Source organism: Chenopodium quinoa, unplaced genomic scaffold, assembly GCF_001683475.1.
Source record: "Chenopodium quinoa cultivar QQ74 unplaced genomic scaffold, ASM168347v1, whole genome shotgun sequence".
NCBI lineage: Eukaryota > Viridiplantae > Streptophyta > Magnoliopsida > Caryophyllales > Amaranthaceae > Chenopodium > Chenopodium quinoa.
Genome location: NW_018743397.1, coordinates 749,083 through 761,149, shown reverse-complemented (window position 1 = coordinate 761,149; position 12,067 = coordinate 749,083). Strand labels below are relative to the sequence as shown.

Sequence of the window (12,067 nt, the reverse complement as noted above, 5' to 3'; positions counted from 1 at the left end):
CACCTAATATTTTCTTAAACTCTGTGCACAAAAGTGTATCAATTATTCTGAAATAGAGGGAGTAGTTTATTTATTTATTTATTTATTTATTTTCATGTTTTACTACCCCAGAGTTTAAAAAAAATATGGAATACCTTTATTTTATGTGCTCAAAAAACAAAGTGTGTCAATTATTCTAATTTCAAATTTGCTTAGATGTCAAATTGATCCATTATTTTGATTCAATAAATAAATTTTCTAATATGCATATCTATAATTATGGCAGGCTGTCGAAAGTATAGTACCATGTCAATTTGCACATACTAAAAACAGGATCATTAAGAAATCAAACGGAATTGTAACAGACGTAATTGAGGAAGTGCCACGAGAAATGTATACAAGAGAACACGCAAACCTAAGGAAAGAAGGGGAGGAATGATGGATGAGGGGCACCGCGAACTCATGTATGCTGGTCGCTGCTCTTGTAGCTGCCATGGTCTTTCAGGCCGCCCTTCAAACACCGAAAATAGACAACGACAACCTCAAATGTGCTTTCGTCACCTCGTTTTCATTGGCCTTGTTATCCTCGACTGCCTCAATCTTAACATTTCTAGCAATTTTATGTTCAACGTATGCGGAAGAGGACTTTCTAGTGTCACTCCCACTTAAATTGATTGTTGATCTTGCAACGCTTCTCTTCTCAATACTAACAATGTTGTTAGCTTTTACTATGGCGATCATCATGCTATCGCCTAACAAACCGGGTTGGATAATTGTTGCTGCTTTTGCTTGGATTGTTGGTGGTGTCTATGTCTGGTTGCATTTTCCGCTGTTGGTTGTGGTGTATCGTTCAACCTTTGGAGCAAAGTATCTATTTCGTCCTCAGTATGAACTACTTCGAGATTAATGGACGACTCTTGCTTAATCCATATAGGACTATATGATTAATTTGATCGAGACAACCACAAGTCTAGTACATCCTAAAATGTGCTTGGTGAGATTCAACCCGCCAACTATTCTAGCCTCTTATCTTGTATCACTAGGTAATTAGGTACAAGAAACTTGTGTATGTACTATGTAGTATGTACTCCGCAGAAGTATAATTGTAAGATTGTAACTAAACAGCTAAACTTCACTGTGCGCCTAAACATGGATAAATAGACGCTTTGGGCTAGGTTTTTGCTAAATATAATTATTTTGGGCTTGAACCAAAAATCTAGTAATAACCCAAATAAATTGGGCTGAGCGCCTGGGCCTAATACTTGGGATTTCGAAACATTTTGTACACGGAATTCGGACGAGGTCAAAGTTAGCGCAACTTTAAGGGCATTTTATATCCGGTTTCGAAGTGTGATGTATGGATGAATGTGTGGGAGGGTCTGTTCAGCTTAATTTAGTTCAGCTCTAATTAATTCAGTTCAGTTTAGCTCATAATTTCCTTCTCTCATAAAATATTCAATTTAGCTTCAAGTTCAGTTCAGTTTAGTAAATATGAACATGTCCTAAGTCATGTTTTTTATTGTAATGAAATTAAGCTGTGAAATTCATACTTATTACTTTATATTATCAATTTGGATAAAATTAGAAAGAAGTGGCTTAAGAAATTGTATAATTAGATCATGTTAACCAATGAAAAACTGGTAAGTGAAATTAATATACTAGTATATTTTCCTAGTGATTGGAGAATGTTAACAATTACTTGCAATTTTTAAAGCCTTAGTTCAATAAAAATTAATAAAACTTTATTTTGAAAAAATAACTTTATTCGCTAATAGACAAGAAAATAATAGCCAAGGTCTTGTCACACATTCAAGCGAAGACTTGCTTGACAAGACAAACCCAAATCGTCACCCAGAAAAGACCTCAGCCAACAACTATAACACCAATTATCCAATAACAACACAAGTAAACTCAGAAATAGTACATTAAAATTTTAATAACCAGTATTAAAATCATCAACTACGTATTATTCCCTACTTTTCATCTAATCCGACAAGTTTAATGTATAATTATATGGAATTTAAAGTTCGTTGACAAACCGTACAATGTGTCCAAATTAAAGTAAATTCCTTAATTGTTATATATATATACATCACTATATGCCAAATGTTCATTTAGGTAAGCTTAATTGTACTACTAATATTATATAAGTATATAATTAGTAAGTTGAAGCTAATTAATCTACTATATACACATACAAATATACAATCTTCGAGTCTTGGTTGTTAATTGTCACAACGCAATTGCCGAATGCAGTGCTTATAGCAAGCTAAGTGATACTAGTTAGTTATAATTGACTAATAAATGGCGCCAAAACAAGATGACGTCGAACTTGGGTTCATTGATAATCCTGATCAACAGTCTGGTAAGTTTATATACACATACGTTGGGAATTTTTTTAATTTAAAAAAAAAAAAAAAAAAAAAAGAATTCATGTGTTTTGACTTTCATTGATATTGAGTTAATTTTTACAAGAGTGAGTTGTTGATGCAGCCAATGAAAGAGAGCTGCAGCAGTACAGCAAGGGCTATCGAGTACGCTTATATAGAGCGGCTCTATGTGGTGATTGGGAGGTTGCAAAGGAAATCCATGATAAACATGAAAATTGTTTTATGGAGTTGATCTCGAGAAATGGAGATACTGCTTTGCACATAGCAGCAGAAGGCGGACGTTGTCATTTTGTCATGGAATTACTACGAGTATCCCAAATTACAGCTACACAGTTGGAGTTGCAAAATAAATTTGGTAATACTGCTTTCTGTTTGGCTGCTGCTTCTGGGGTGGTTGAGATTGTGGAGGAAATGGAACGACGAAATCCAGAGCTGCCAAACATTCCTGGAAACCAAGGCATGAAACCTGTTCTAATAGCCGCTCTACTAGGTCATGGGGCGTTATAACTCTATTTTAGTATTAGGCCTCTATGGCCCAATTTTAGTCCAAACCCAATTTATGCCAGTCAGGCCCATTCCTTTATGCAAAAAGTGACCAACCTATCAAATCAATCATTGCAAGGTTTTAGATAATCTATCCATAAGAACATTTAAATTGTACACTGCAATAATATAGCTAATATCATTAGTATGCTTAAATTATTTGTTTCAGTTACCAACTTATGGAGGGAGCAACAAGAAGATCAAGCTAAACTTGAACTGGTTGAACGCCTTTGGAAAATAGTAATACAACAACCTCATGAGAAAATATCCGAGATTCTATCTCACCCTCAGCCACCACTGCTCTTCGTGGCTATAGAGTTAGGAAACTACGAGTTTGTGACCACATTAATTCGCCATTACCCGGACCTGATATGGGAATTAGATGAAGAAAATCGAACCATATTTCATGCTGCTATTCAATGCCGCCAAGAAAAAATCTTCAGTCATATTCGTCAAATAGGTAGTATTAACCATTCACTTGCAGCTTACAAGAATCCTAATAATGGGAATAATATTCTTCATCTAGCAGCCAATTTGCCTTGCACTGATAGACTCAATGTTGTTTCTGGGGCTGCCCTTCAAATGCAACGCGAACTCTTATGGTTTCAGGTAATTTATTTTCTCCAATTCTCTTATCGTTTTAGTTATTTGGTCAGAAATATTGAAAATTTTACAGTTGTCTTGTCTTTTAATGTTTTAATGATTATATAGTTCATATTTGACATATTTTTTCTTTATTGATGTTATCCCATATAATTAAACCCCTGAATACTTACTTAAGAAAGTGTGTAGATTGACTTAATTAACCCAAAAGATAGTATTAGCACGTCATAAAAATAAAAGTAATTAAGAGAAGATTGGTCTAAGAAAATTTGATTTAGGGACGGATGGAGTATTTAAAAGCTATTTCATCCGTAATCAAGCTTAATTAACAGCTTAAACTTGGTGCACACAGGCCGTTAAAAATATTGTACAACCAGAATATGCTGATGCAAAAAACAATCCACCAAGCTCAAACAAAGGAAGATCTGAATGCAAAGAAACACCTCGAACATTGTTCACTAGAGAGCATAGATTGCTAAGGAAAGAAGGGGAGAAATGGATGCGAGACACAGCAACATCATGTATGGTTGTAGCAACACTAGTCACAGCAGTCGTCTTCCAAGCAATCTTTCAACCACCTTCACCAAGTAATAATAACCAAAACAAAAAGTTATTTTGGTTGTTTGTAGCATCGGATGCATTTTCTTTATTGTCTTCAACCGGCTCGATCTTGACATTCCTTTCCATCTTGACATCAAGGTACGCCGAGGAGGATTTTCTAGTATCGTTACCTCTCAAATTAATAGTTGGGTTGGCGTTACTTTTCTTCTCTATAATGACAATGTTGTTAGCCTTTACCGTGGCTATTGTCATCATCTACCCACATCGAATGTTATGGATAACTATCGCTATCCTAGCATGGATCATTGGTAGCTCCTATATTTTGCAACATCTTCCATTGTTGGTTGAGGTTTATTGTTCAACATTTGGATCTAATTATATTTTCCGACCTCAACAAGAGCTCTTTCGAGATTCATGAATTAAGAAGCGAATGAACCTCGAGGGTTTCGAGACTGTTTATAGGTGATCAGATTCATTTTCTGGCCGTAAATGACGGGCTAACTATTGTATGAGCTACATGTAATAGAGTCTATTGTATCTTGTACTTTGGCCCATGCCACAAGTATACATATACCTCTGTTCGATAATAAGGATACGCTTTGATTTTTTTACCATTTTTTTAGTATTATACTTTGTATGTAAAATGATTTAACATATGTAGTATAAGATTTTGTTTGATTATCTTAATGAGACTTTTCAATGGCTACAATAAAATTGTACCCATTGTAATTATTTTTAATCTTGACCCTTTGAATTTTACGGATTAATATAGTAGGTTCGTGTATTTTTTGACATAAAAATATAACTAAAAAAATGTATTTCTTACTAAAACATTGTTTTGTCGCCCATTTATGGTTTCTCTGCCTCTAAACTAAGAGACATCTACTTCACATCTCCATCAAATATGCAATGAGGCATATAAGCATACAGGTTGATTAGGTAATTAAGAATTAACAAAGGGTAATTGGATTATTAAACACTCATCATCCTACCTTTAAAATAAATCACTCAAATTCGGATCGGTTACGGATCGGATTTTCGAATTCTCAGATAATTTTTACAGGCCTAATGTGTGAGGATTTGTGATGTATTTTCATAAAACAGTAATCGCAAATGAATAAAATGATGGAGCAAAGCAAAGTACCGAGTAATTTAAGGATAGAAACTGAACGAACGTGTATAATAGGTTTTTCATTTTTTTTTTTTTTGTCAAATTGCTTTTGTAAACCACAAAGTAATCAAAATTAAAGGTTTGAATTAGTCAAAATCTAATAAACAGCTAAGTTTTAATCTAGTATAATGGCTACAATTTTATTGCAGCCATTTGAAAACTATTTATAATGAAGTATTATTATAAAATAATAATCGATGTGCTTTGATTTTTTTATTTTTTTTTTCAGTTTATATTTTTTTTTATGTTTTTTTGCTCATTTTAAAATATAAAAATGAGCAAAATATTATGAGTAGAAAATTACAAATACATTTTATGGTATGTTTGGATATATTGATTTCATTTCAAATTCTGGATTTGAGTCAATGTTGTTGTTTGGTAAACTGCAAGAATTTGGATTTATATTTGCTTCAATTCCAGGACCATTAAACATGGCTCAATTTGATAGAATTTCAAATGCTCAGTGAAACCCTGAATATCGATGGGCATGTATCCTCGTCTTTTCCAAAATGAACAAGTGGTCAACATTTATGCAATTTGCTTGTCTCCATTTTTGCAATCTTCTCTTTTTTAGTTGCTTTCTCTCTCCTCTGTTAGTAACAGAGCTTCATTTAAATGCATTTTTTCAATTTCTTTTCCATAATTTTTATAAATTATAAAGTCAACATCTTACGTAAAATTTCTGAATTCCAATTTCTAAAGTTTCCCAAACACATAAAATAAAATTTTAATTTCAGAATTTGGAATTCAAGAATTGAAATTTAGAAATAGAAATGAAATAAAGATAACCAAACTCAACCTTACGTGGATGCGTATAAATTTTTTATTTGAAGTCATGGGTGTTATGGTGTGGCCGGCCGGTGTCACAATCAAGGATCCAATTTGGCCAAGTAGCAAGAAAAAAGAAATGATCTGATGAGTCAATATAATGTCCAATTGACTTTAAATAATTGCTAATTTGAATTTTTTTAACATACGCTAGGATACCTTACGATCATAGATGTCATGGTTGATTAAGTTTCATTTTCACGTTTCAAGCTCTCTATTTAAGCATCTACTATCGGTCAACTAAACCAGCCTCGCGAGTTCATGATAATTAATCAACATTGCTAGCATCAAACAATGGAAGTTGGACAATATTGTAGTTTCGAAACTCAAATACAGGATTTACTTTCTGGTATGTTTTCTCATTTTCTGTACCGTCTCTCTTTCAATTATTTTGTTATGGATAGACAAATTTTCTCTATATAATCACGTATTAGTATTTCGTGAATTTGATATGCCTCTCTAATATGTATATACTGAAAAACCGAATCAAAATGAAGAGGAAATATGGGATGAGTACTTAAATGGATTATTCCTCTATGGCGCTGCACTAAATGGAGACTGGAAAACTGCAAGAAAGCTTCATTCAAAGCATCAAAACTGTTTCGCCGCAGTGGCAAGAAGGTCTAATATTGTGGTAGATTTCATGAAAATTGCAATTGAAGCTTCAAATGACTTGGCCTCGATCAAGAACTCAAGTACTTTTTGTCTAGCCTTGGCATCTGGAACTGTTACTGCTGCGAGGGAGATGATCCGTGTCCAGCCTGAGCTGCCACTGATTCGAAGTCATAAAGGTTTGACGGCATTCCATATGGCCGCTTTGTTAGGCCATAGGGAGATGGTTAGGTACCTCTTACCACTCACTCTAGAGTATCTCTCAAACAAGGACCTCGTTGATCTCTTCATTAGTATTATCAACGAAGAATTTTATGGTATGTAACATTGTTACTATGTACTCCGTATATATATACTTTCTTCACTCGTAATGATGTTAATGCTTTACTCTTTAAAACTTGCAAAAATAAAACATTGAGCAAGATTACCAAAGTAACATTGTGAAAATTGATAAAAATTCTATATGTTCTAAAGAAATGGATTGGAGGTAATATATAGTCAATATAGAGTACAATCAGTATATCTTACATGTAATTAATTTGTGGAACTTGTCTGAATTTTATTTTAGTTTGTGGTTGATAATTTGTTGTATGTTTGCAGATTTTTTTTTTCTTTTAATAGAGAGTTTGTAGATCCTTTCGATATAATGGACAATATACTACTATGTACGAATAAATGCAGATATAGCCTTTGAGATCCTAAACAACCGTCCTGAACTGGCGCTGTATGATAACGACGAGACACCGCTAGTGTTGCATGCTATGGCGAAAAGACCGTCGCTAAAGTCAAATGGAAGTCATCGAGGACGTCGACTTAGCATCTGGAGCGACTGCTGCAACTTTTGTTAGTATTTTTTTCCTTAAACTTTAATTTGCTTGTAGTACAAATATAATTTATTTACTTTGCTTAAAAAATTAGAATACTTGCTTTATCTCCATCGGTGTTTATACCAAGTAATTGAACTGTATATTCAATCCCGTCTTCTGATACAGTAGGTATTCCCCTCATAAGAAGGGTTACCTGGCTAATGTTTTCCTTTATTTCTTATCAAAATATGAATAAAATTAAGGAAAATTTGTCAAAAAAAAACCTTTTAGATGTACCATGTTGTGAAAAAAAATCTTTAAAAAGCTTTTTGGCTAAAGAAAACTCTATTTTTAACATTTTGGCAAAAAAAAAACCGAATAGGCGAATATAACTTTTTTGTTGAAAACAACCAGTGCCTCCAATCCACTTAATTAACTTCTAATTTATTCTAATTATCATTTTAACACTAATTTAACTATTTTATAATTAAATTAATTCATAAAAATAAAAATAGAACAAAAACCACCACCTTCCTCGTTTTCCCCCTCCCCTTGCAGCAACTCTCCTCCCGACGCCACCTACGACCCCTCTCCCCGGCGACTCACCTCCATCATAGGTCAACTCCCCTTTCCCCCTTACCCTCGGCTTGCTGTAACCATCCACCTCCCCCTCCTTTCGAACATCTACCTCTCATTTCTCCCTCAAACACTCTCAAACACACTACCAAAATTAAATAATTGAAGTGCATATGTTTATCAATAATGAGCATACAAAGTATACTATAAGCATGCTAAGCTTTATTTAATTATTTACCATGTATTAATTAGTAGACTAAGAAATTATATAGTTTATACATCTAAATTTAATATTTCAACAGTTAAGAGAATTGGAAGCCGTAAGGAAAATGATCTACAATTGTTTAAAGCTCTTCTACTGGTAGTACGTTTATGGGATGAAGTTTTGAGGCATCGACGAGATTGCAATAGCCAACCAAAACTGATGAGTCCACATCCTTGGAAGCTATTGTTTATTGCAGTAGAAGTAGGCAATACTGAGTTTGTGACAACGATACTTAGTTCTTATCCCGAGCTGATATGGAAACTGAACGACGAACATCAAAGTATACTTCATGTTGCAGTTCAGTATCGCCGGGAGAAGATTTTCAGGCTCGTTATCGAGAAAGATGTCGTCAAGGATTTGCTTGCAAATTGTGTAAATGACATTAATGGAAATAACATCCTTCATTTAGTTGGCCTATTGTCTCCTGATATTTGTTACGGGTTTAGACCATCAAATTCAGCCTTTATCGTGATGCATCTAGAGATGCTATGGTTTAAGGTAAATTACTTATCTTCTTTACTCTCTGAATCAAAATTAGTGTACATCCTTAAAATCTACAAATATCTAAATACATGATCAGGTGGATAAGAACATAGTAAATGTCAAAACTAATCAAACAATGAAGTACTACATAAGCTTATTGTTCATGGATATAACTTTCAATCGATGCCAGGCAATTGAAGATCTTGTACAGCCCCACCTTGCACTATCTCGGAATTTTGATGAGGAAACACGCGTACTTTGTTTACCAAAAAGCACCAAACTCTTAAGAAACAGGGAGAATATTGTATTGCAGGTACTGCAGAATCATGTATTAATCCTGTCGTCCTAGTCACTTTTGTAGTGCTGATTGCAGCACTCAGATCGTTTGTAAAACCTTTCAGTCACGGGGCATGGTATTGGGTATTTGCAATATTTGATTCTATGTCCTTGTTATCGTCTATTACTTCAATATTCGTGTTTTCATCAATCTTAACTTCAAATTTCGCTGAAGAAGATTTTCTCCACTCATTGCCTCGTAAGCTATTGGTTGGCCTCACATTGCTCACCATCTCAATAGCTACTTCGGTGATAGCACTCGCAGCAACACTTCCGTTTATTTTTGAATTTGGCTGGCTCTATCTTGGCACTTCTGGCCTCGCTTGTCTTCCAATCATCGGCTTTGCAGGAAAGGATCTCCCTGGATTACTCGAGGCTTATCGTTCAATTATTGAATGCAACTTCATTTTCAAGCCTCAACACCATCAACTCTTTCAATAGATTTGATCAGCTTAATAACAGCAAACCCATCAAACTACAACTTTTAAATATGATGAAACAACATAGTTTTGGGAGCATGTATTCTATTTCTATTTGTAATAATGTATTCAGAGTATCATTATTTAATCTTTTATTCTGTATGTCCTGACTCCTAAACTTTTAATACTTTGCTACATGACCATTATTTCAATTTTGAGAATGTTTCAATAACTATATTATTTCTTCACCAAAAAATAAAAAAGAACAATACAAGTACAAGTTAAATAAACAACAATCAAGAATTAACAGGTCACATAGATTGATAGATATATGCTTAACCTCAAACAGAATGGTATGCCTCCTAGAATAAAATTATTAGTCATCAAAGAACGTAACTCGAGTTCATTATTAAGTTGAATCCATCATGGAGTAGAAGGTAGAACTATAGAATCGGGTGGATGAATGATCGGAAATACCCTGTTCTCTGTCCACAAATGTGATGCATCACAACCGCGCCAACTCAGGACTTCCTTTAGAGTTCCTCTCCTAAGGTTATACCTAACCAATCCATCACCATAGGTCATGAACAAAGTATTAGGGTCAAATGGATGGAAAGCCAACACTTCATTATTCTTAAACTTTTCAACTTCAAAACCAAACCACATCATATTATGTTCGAATCTCCAATTTATATGGCCTAATCCATTATCCTCGAGCTCCCATCATCTTCTGCAACCTTTTGGTCTTGAATTTATTTGTATTCCACGACTCGTCTTCGAATTGTAACCTTCTCCGATTTCGGTATAATAGTCCCACTGTGTAGAACTTCGTAATGAACTAACGTAAATGATGCTGAACCAACACCTTTAACCACACACCATAATTGAACTCAAAAAATTAAATTTGGTAACCTGAATAATGACTAAAAATTACAATCACAATTTTATTGCAATCACAAATTGCCATATAATTCTACAAAATGCCATAATTGGTGCCCAAAGATCGTAGCACAAGATTATGAATACCGACTATAAATTACAAACACATAATCTTACTTTAAGCAAATCAGATAACCCCAACATCCCAAAAACAACACTAATCTGTACAAACAAACCTAATTTAACAACAAATACCAAAATCCTAATACCTGGGATTACGAATACGCAAGTATAATTGCGTGGACACGATGAACCTTCTCCTATGTCATCTTTCAAACTCACGAGGATCTGCCAGTAAATCTGAATGAAGATGGCAATTTGGGATGAAAATGTCATCAGAGGCTAAACCCAAGGAACACGTATTTTGGATTGAAATATTAAATTAACAATTTGCTTTGGATTTAACGACGTTTCTTGCGACTTTGGTTGGCCCACATTATCGGTAATATTCCGTCAGATAGCAAGAGAAGTGCAAATGAATATAAAAGCAATATTTGGTACACTGAGGACGACTGATTGACAAAATTTTGCTAATCAGCCTGATTGCCTGGGTCTGGCTCCCAACTTTGTGAAGGCGGCACTTCAATGAAGGTACATGTTTCGTTACACAAATCGTACACTAGAACATTCCTTTCTACCACTCAATGTAGCTTATGATTTAGGGCGATTGCACTCGTACTAAAACACCCTCCATCAGCTTCTTTTTCGGGGATAAAAACCAAGTCCTCTTCCACTTCCCTGTCTCAGAAGAAAAAACCTCGACACAAAAATATTCAGTTTCATGCATCCAACTACTACTACTCCAACACGACCACACACGCACTGCACCATTTTATAACTCAAAAACGAAGCAATACTATTACTATTCGCGACAACAAGCCCATAAGCAACCGGCTTTTGTATAGTTAAGAGCGGAGGTACTTGTATGTACCGCCTCATGATAGGATCCACAATGTAGTAGACGATTTCACTTATAATTCCAATAGGATTCGAAATAGGAGGTTCGCAACACACTAAGAGATTTTTGTAAGACATGACTATGTGCACGGGGAGAAAAGGGTTAGTATGGTTGTAAGAAGGAAGAAAAGATAGCGATAAACCAAGGGTTTTGAAACCGGGGTGTTTGGTGAAAGCATAAACACGAACCCATCTCGATTGACTTGATACTTATCATAATAATCTAGTTGAAAGATGAAAGTAAAAGAGGAGCCTATACTATAATGAGAATCTGAAATTAAATTGTACCATTTTTGCAAACACATTTGCATTGGACTGCCCATATCCATGGGATCCTTTTCAGGATTTCTAGTAGCACATTATCATCGAGATTGTGGATACGATTATTATTATTGTCGTCGTCGTCATCATCTTGTTGGGATTGTCCTAGACATATTTTTCTATGAAATTAGATGATATGTGAATTGGAGATATATAAATATATAATTATCATATTCTAAGAAAAAATTTACATAATAGATTCATATCACCTTTAATTGCAATTAATTCTGTTAAAACATAAAATATATAAAATTTTATATTATCTGCAACTTTTAAAT

General features: G+C 34.3%; 4 protein-coding genes across 4 annotated transcripts; all 4 read left to right on the top strand.

The window, feature by feature from the left end:
• The first annotated feature begins 421 nt into the window (after window positions 1-421).
• LOC110738922 lies at window positions 422-886 on the top strand. Its single transcript, XM_021919382.1, has one exon. It carries the CDS (start codon window positions 422-424, stop codon window positions 884-886), a length of 465 nt encoding a protein of 154 aa, XP_021775074.1.
• Window positions 887-2,283: 1,397 nt separating this feature from the next.
• LOC110738921 lies at window positions 2,284-3,653 on the top strand. The gene is made up of 4 exons (XM_021919381.1): window positions 2,284-2,344; window positions 2,473-2,859; window positions 3,082-3,521; window positions 3,624-3,653. Exons 1-4 carry the CDS (start codon window positions 2,284-2,286, stop codon window positions 3,651-3,653), a joined length of 918 nt encoding a protein of 305 aa, XP_021775073.1.
• A 206-nt stretch (window positions 3,654-3,859) lies between these two features.
• On the top strand, window positions 3,860-4,757 carry LOC110738828. Its single transcript, XM_021919262.1, has one exon. It carries the CDS (start codon window positions 4,015-4,017, stop codon window positions 4,492-4,494), a length of 480 nt encoding a protein of 159 aa, XP_021774954.1. The 5' UTR covers window positions 3,860-4,014; the 3' UTR covers window positions 4,495-4,757.
• A 1,505-nt stretch (window positions 4,758-6,262) lies between these two features.
• Window positions 6,263-9,734, top strand: LOC110738905. The gene is made up of 5 exons (XM_021919364.1): window positions 6,263-6,424; window positions 6,573-7,004; window positions 7,369-7,530; window positions 8,372-8,832; window positions 9,008-9,734. The coding sequence occupies exons 1-5, from the start codon at window positions 6,370-6,372 to the stop codon at window positions 9,164-9,166; spliced, it is 1,269 nt and encodes a 422-aa protein (XP_021775056.1). The 5' UTR covers window positions 6,263-6,369; the 3' UTR covers window positions 9,167-9,734.
• The last annotated feature ends 2,333 nt before the right edge of the window (window positions 9,735-12,067 follow it).